The sequence below is a fragment of the Paramormyrops kingsleyae genome, unplaced genomic scaffold, assembly GCF_048594095.1.
Source record: "Paramormyrops kingsleyae isolate MSU_618 unplaced genomic scaffold, PKINGS_0.4 ups339, whole genome shotgun sequence".
Classification (NCBI taxonomy): domain Eukaryota; kingdom Metazoa; phylum Chordata; class Actinopteri; order Osteoglossiformes; family Mormyridae; genus Paramormyrops; species Paramormyrops kingsleyae.
This window is the reverse complement of record NW_027326276.1, coordinates 2521-10000: the sequence shown is the minus strand read 5'-3', so window position 1 is coordinate 10000 and position 7480 is coordinate 2521. Positions and strand designations below refer to the sequence as shown.

At 39.2% G+C, this 7480-nt stretch overlaps 1 protein-coding gene across 1 annotated transcript in view; it reads right to left on the bottom strand.

Moving 5' to 3' along the window:
• LOC111845586 (metaxin-2) overlaps positions 1–4581 on the bottom strand; it is a 12951-nt gene extending 8370 nt beyond the window's left edge. Inside the window, exon 1 of the mRNA XM_072708793.1 lies at positions 4452–4581. Within this exon, the coding sequence (XP_072564894.1) occupies positions 4452–4566 (115 nt within the window). The 5' untranslated portion in view covers positions 4567–4581. The remainder of the gene's footprint in view (positions 1–4451) is intronic.
• Positions 4582–7480: the final 2899 nt, after the last annotated feature.

The window sequence follows — 7480 nt, the reverse complement described above, 5'->3', positions numbered from 1 at the left end:
AATTTCGCTCCGATACCGCTCACACTACGATTCTGAGGCGCGCCCAAATCTACCCAGAATTCATCTGTACAACTATCAAGACTGTTACACAAATTGGAACGAGATGGAATTCGCAAAGTATTTCACAAAGGAAACTGATAAATCATACAAGTGTACTATTCTTATCAAACGTATAGATGACAATAATGTAGAGCAAGAACAATAATGTGGTGAAACTGTTTCAGTGAGTAAAGATTCACTTTGGAATCACTTTTCTCAGAAACATGAGAGGGTGCTACACGAACAGGCGGAAGCCAAAGCAAAATGCAAGCAAGTTTTATATGGTTGTAGCATATCAAGTCTATAGTAAATTAAAGTATAAAAGCCTATAAAGTAAAGATCGGTAATCAAATAAATTCATTTTGTCATTCAAAGTAGGTCTAATAGGATTTTTTAAATTTCACGTAACGCTGTCAGTGAAATTTTATTTTATAGAGACGCAGCAGCAGCATCAACAGAAAAAAATTGAGAAATTTAAAACGTGCATGTATATTTAGGCTATTAAGCCCACTGATTCCTTTATTTTTAAGCCTATTTTTGCGTGGAATGCCATTGCCAAACCTGTCTGTTGTTGTCTATATGTTGCTTAAAAATAAATATTTTCTGTTCTGAGTGGCAATGTTGCCGTTGCTCATATTTCTTTATGACATAAGGCTTCGGTTTAAGGTGACTTTTGTAAGGCATGCAGATTATTTGTCCCTCTTTTAAATTGGAGCGAGCGTGGAGCGATTTGACTGGAGCGGGAGGAAATTTTAGTGGAGCCAGGAGCGGTGTTGAGCGGAGCGGCTTAGTGCGAATTAGAGCGGAGGAGCGGGCGGAGCCAACAGCCTCGTGAGCGAGGAGTGGAAATTCTCACCGCTCCACTCCGCTCACATGCTCTGCTCTGCTCTGAATACACCTACAAACCATGGGTCACAGGAGGGGAGGGATGTTGATCAGTACTGGCTTGGAATGGGCTTCATCACGCGTTTCAATCAATGAGAGCATTTGGGGTGGGGCTAAGACTGCTGCATTGTTACATGTGCTTTTATTCAGCACAAACTCAGCACCAATAATCTGAGACCACTTAAAATGTTATTATTCTATTTTTTGTTAAAATCTTTAAACATATACTTTTCAAAAACCTATTTTCAGACATGCTAAGAAATTGTAAAAAATCACATTATAGACATTTCTAGGTAAGACTTTTGAGCTCTGAAGCTTAGACACAGAGGTTGGCTACACATAGGTGAAAGAGACATTCTGAAATTTTATGTGGTTTGGTTACTAAAGTGTTAGAATTTTGGAGTGACACTCTTTTTCCTCAAAGTCAGTGGCTTTCACAATGAATATTGATTGAAACGCAAGAAAGTAGCAACAATAAAATCCCTTTCACAGTTTATTGGTAGATGGAATGAAAAATGAAACTGTGACCATATAAATATAGAAAGCGATAAATATGATGCAGTGACTATTATTAACACTTGGGACGAGGGCATCGTCAACCGCGTATCTTTCTTGTGTATTTCAGTTTATATCTCGCTGAAATCATTATGTAGAATCATGAAAAAAACACTGACTAAATCTGTAATCGGTCTTCTTTTCAAAACTTCCATTGTTGGAAGTATTAAAGTTTTTTAAATTAGGTTAAATAGGCAAAAAAGCAAACTGTACCACCTTTCTTTGTCTTACTTGCATCAGGAGTGTATAGGACTGCTCTCAGCTGAAGATCACTATTCACATTCTAAATAGGATGGGTTTGAACTGGCGATCTTGTGATTACAGGCAGACAGGCTTAGCACACTGAGCCATGGACACAGGTACAAGAATCGCTGCTGAAAATGGCAACAATTTCTACCTATATATATTTGAAAAGTAGATCGTCCAAGGTTTCTGAGGGTGTTTTTTAAATGTGTATATGACAAAAACTCGCAGTGTTATTTAAATGATTTGGTGAAATTTCTGTCAGGCGGGACCGCCGACCCCAGAGGGTTAAAATAAAGTGCACAAAACACTACTTTTGAATTCATTATTAAATTTTGCACATAACATTGCGATTAATCACGATTAATCAGACAAATCATGCGATTAATCACGATTAAAGATTTTAATCGTTGCCCAGCACTAATATATATTAGTGCTGTCAAATTATAAAAATTTTTAATCAGATTAATCACAGGGTTGCTGTGGATTAATTTTGATTAATCACGATTAAATATCATTCATTTTTAATCTTTATTAATAACATTTCATTCTGCATGAGAAAACAGACTCAAGAAAATAGGGAATATTCGCACATTCCATTTGCCTCGGGATCCGATATATATATATATATATATATATATATACACATACACACACACACACACACACACACACACACAGTCATTGACAAAAGTCTTGTCACATAAGGACAGAGTAAGTTAAAAAAGCATATAATTTTATTTCTAATCAATCAATTGTTACAATGAATGGATCAATTTAATGCCAAGGGCTTTCACATTCATAACTGGGTACAAAATGAAACAGTCAAAAAGTGTCCTGAAGTTCACAGCTTGTTAAAATCCATAACACCTGTTTTTGCAAGGACAAAAGTCTTGTCATGTCTTTTAATGATTCAACCAATCACAGATTAGAACCCGCATGAACTCAAAAATCACCCAGAAGTTTGGTGGAGGAAAAATCATGGTTTGGGGTTACATCCATGGGGGTGTTCGAGAGATCTGCAGAGTCGATGGCAACATCAATAGCCTGAAGTATCAAGATATTCTTGCTGCCCATTACATTCCAAACCATAAGAGAGGGCAAATTCTGCAGAATCTCATACTTCAGCCTCCACATTGAAGTTCCTGAAACTGAAGAGGATCAAGGTGCTCCAGGATTGGCCAGCCCAGTCATCAGACATGAACATGAACATTATGTCTGGGGTAAGATGAAGGAGGAGGCTTGGAAGACGAAACCAAAGAATCTAGACGAACCCTGGCAGTCCTGCAAAACTGCTTTCTTTGCCATTCCAGAGGACTTCATCAACAAGTTATTTCAGTCATTGCCAAGACATATGGATGTGGTCCTCCAAGCTCATGGGAGTCATACACATTATTGCTTTTTTTTCCCAAGGCACCATGACTTTATGTTCTGATGTTATTATAGCATGTTTGTGTATTTTAAATGAAGTATATGTATAATTTCTACATTATTTTTGTATATGACAAGACTTTTGTCCATGCAAAAGTTGACCTTTCTGTTCTAATTACATGACAAAACTCAATGAATGATGCAAAACTTTATTTTGGTATAATAAGCATAATCTAGAGGGCTTTACCTTTTCTTATAAGCCATTTCTGATTCCAACTGATTAACTACAGGTCAAGTTGTTATTTGTTGTTCCTACAACTTGGTTAAGTGACGACTTTTGTCAGGCACTGTATGAATGTATGTATGTGTTTATTAATTTTATGCATATGAAATGTAGGAGATCTTTAATATTTATAAAACATTCCTTTTGGAGCTAATAAGAAGGCAGACAAAACCTTTGGAAATTCTGGGTAATGAGAATATTAAATTCTTTATAGAACTGTAAATTTATTGCGTACACATTACCTGCAATGGCATAAAATTGCCTGCACTTGCAATTGCAAATTGCCTGGCAAACTGTACTCTGATATATTTTCCGCATTGCCTACAATGTACAAAAAAGTGCCGCTTGCAAAATATCTCAAGGCAATGCACATTGTCTGTGTGGCTGTGAGAGCTCGACTTCGCCTAGTTGGACTTCTATTATATGGAGCTAATAAATCTTTAAGATATAATATTCCATCTCGGCTCAAGTGGTATCTTTTGAAAAGAATGTCATCCGGCAACAATAAAGGATCTTGCCGATCACGCAAAACCCTTGCAATTTGAAATTCCCTTCTTATTATTTGTGCACCGATTGCAATTGGTCGCTCATCCATAAATGGCGAGGCCATGACCGAATGGATTTCCATGCACGGACACTGATTAAGTGTGTGAGCTAATCCTTGTTTACGTAGAACAAACCTGCTCCGAGTAGGCTTGAGGATTTGGATGTGCTGCTATGACAACACATCCAGCAAGAGTTTAAAAAAACCGACAGATCCAGGATCATGCCAAATTGTCAACAATTACATCCGGCTAATAGAGTAATTCATGTACGAAAAATACCCTCTTGGTCTCCACAATGTGGTAAATACAAATCCACAGAGACATACGCACTCACACACACTCTCTCTCACACGCACGCACTCACACACACACACACACACACACACACACACACACACAGAGTGCATGCAGGCAAGTAAGTGCACCTGACGGCCCCAGTGCTTCATGGGATAGCAGCTTTGCCACTGTACCAGCGGCAACACAGGGAAGCAGTAAAAGAGGAGGGGACCCTACAGAGCACAGAGACTTACCAGAGGGAGACATGTGCTCGGCGTTGGCCCGACAACAGACCCTGAGTGGCAGGTCGCACATACGCAGATATGCCTGCAGGGGAAAACACACATCAGATGAGGGTTGTGGCGGCATCTGTTGCTTCCTGGTTCACTGAATTTTATACATGCCTCATTGCGGGAGTCAGAAGTACAGGTCACCATGGTAGCCATTAAGTAATTCACCCCCTATCTGATGTCATTTCCATTGTGAAACACGACTTGAGGCAGAGACAGACAAGAGCTGAAAATCCTGAGGCTTGCTCCTCCAAGGACAGGGTCTGGATGACTATGGCAGTGTCTAATGAAGGCAATCAGACCCCCCATGGGGAAACATGCAACAGGCATGGCCCCAGGAAGCAGCAGGCAACCAGACCCCAGGACACTAGCAAGCATGACTGGGATCATCACTTCCTCCCTGAATAACATACAGTGGTGCTTGAAAGTTTGTGAACCCTATAGAATTGTCCACATTTCTGCATAAATATGACCTCAAACATCATCAGATTTTCACACAAGTCCTCAAAGTAGATAAAGAGAACCCAGTTAAATAAATGAGACAAAAATACTTCATTTGGTCAATTATTTATTGGGGAAAATTATCCAATATTACATATCTGTCAATGGCAAAAGTATGTCAACTGTTCATTCCAGTATCTGGTGTGACCCCTTTTTGCAGGAATAACTGCAACTAAACATTTCCAGTAATTGTTGATCAGTCCTGCACATCAGCTTGGAGGAATTTTAGTCCATTCCTCCTTACAGAACAGCTTCAGTTCTGGAATGCTGGTGGGTTTCCTCTCATGAACTGCTCACTTCAGGTTCTTCCATAACATCTCAATTGGATTAAGGTCAGGACTAGGCCATTCCAAAACATTAACTTTATTCTTCCTTAACCATTCTTTGGTAGAATGACGTGTGTGCTTAGGATCGTGGTCTTGCTGTACGACCCACTTTCTCTTGAGATTCAGTTCATGGACAGATGTCCTGACATTTTCCTTTAGTATGTGCTGGTATAACTCAGAATTCAATGTTCCATCAATGATGGCAAGCTGTCCTGGCCCAGATGCAGCAAAAAAGGCCCAAACTATGATACTATCACCACCATGTTTCACAGATGGTTCTTATGCTGGAATTCAGTTGTGTTTTCCTGTCTCCAAACATAACACTTCTCATTCAAACCAAAAAGTCCAGTTTTGGTCTCATCCGTGCACAAGCCTTCTTGTCCACGTGACCGTTAGCCAACTGCAGACGAGCAGCAATGTTCTTTTTGGAGAGCAGTGGCTTTCTCCTTGCAACCCTGCCATGAAAACCATTGTTGTTCAGTGTCCTCCTGATTGTGGACTCATGAACATTAACATTTGCCAGTGCAAAAGAGGCCTTAGGTTGCTTAGCAGTTACCCTGGGGTCCTTTGTGACCTGGATGAGTATTACACGCCTTGCTCTTGGAGTGATCTTAGTTGGTTGACCAATCCTGGGTAGGGTAACAATGGTCTTAAATTTCCTCCAGTTGTACACAATGTGTCCTACTGTGGACTGGTGGAGTCCGAACTCTTTAGAGATGGTTTTGTAAATTTTTCCATCCTGATGAGCATCAACAACCCTTTTTCTGTGGTCCTCGGTTATCTCCTTTGTTCGTGCCATGATACACTTCCACAAACATGTGTTAACACTTTGATAACTTTAACAGGGTGCCCAAACACACCTGATTGTCATTCCATTGATTGAAGACACCTTAATTTCACCTTCAAATTACCTGCTAATCCTAGAGGTTCAGATACGTTTGCCACTGACAGATATGTAATATTGGATCATTTTCTTCAATAAATAAATGACTAAGAGTAAGATTTTTGCTATCAGTATTATCAGCTAGTATAACCTGTAACAGGCACGACAGAAACCTCATTTTGCTGTAGGAGATTATATGAATGTTAATCTAACCTCATTTTAAAAAATCTTATCTTTTTCAGGTGTTGGCAACAGCAGCTGATATAGAAAAAGAATTGTCACTTCCAGACTCTCCAAGACTTATTGTCTTAGGTACTGTAGTATAGACACAACAGTGTATGAACTGTACAAGTAAGGAAATGAAATGTTTCCGTTGTCTAGTCCATCCGGTGAATATGCTATGTAGAAAACTAGAAATCACATACAACCCCAATTCCAAAGAAGTTGGGATGTTTGCATTAGTACATACGGCATGGGCAGCTTGCATATCTGGAAAGGCACCATCAATGCTGAAAGGTATATCCAGGTTCTAGAGCAACATACAGTATGCTTCCATACAGATGACTTTCAGGGAAGCCCTTGCATGATCTCTTTCAGGGAAGCCCTTGCATTTTCCAACATGACAATGCTAAACCACTCACTACATCAATTACAACATAATGGATTCAGATAAAAGGGTCCAGGTACTGAAGTGGCCTGCCAACGGTACAGGGGTCATTCCGTGGAATCGGTACATTTTGCATCCCAGAGAAATATCATAAAATCACTATGATACTAGATACATGCATAATTTGAAAACATAACATTAGCATGTCTTCTATCATCAATACTACCTCAAAATTAAGTAAATTAAATATTATGGTCCATGGTTAAATTTGCATTTATGTTGATAAGGCAGGGATTTTGGCCTGTCCCTCACTACGAAAGTTATTTTTCAATAGTAAATTGTTGGAAAAATGATAAAAAAATTTTGTCCGGTTGTTTCAGCATACTACAGTGATGAACTGTAAATAAGATAAATAACATAAGGCTATTTAGTTTGTTTAATAATATAAACCTGTTCTATCGGAAAGGTAGCCTTAAATGACTTCTGTTGCGATCTGGAGCTATATAGAAAATGAAATTAAATAAAATTAACTTGGGGCGCCCACCTAATAGAATGGTAGGGTAAACACGTTGTGGTATATGTAGCCGCATTTCTAGCCTCATAATAGCTGATTGTGTTGACAACCACGACTTCCCCTGCGTTCATTTAAACACATGTGCGTGTGTGAAGGGACGGG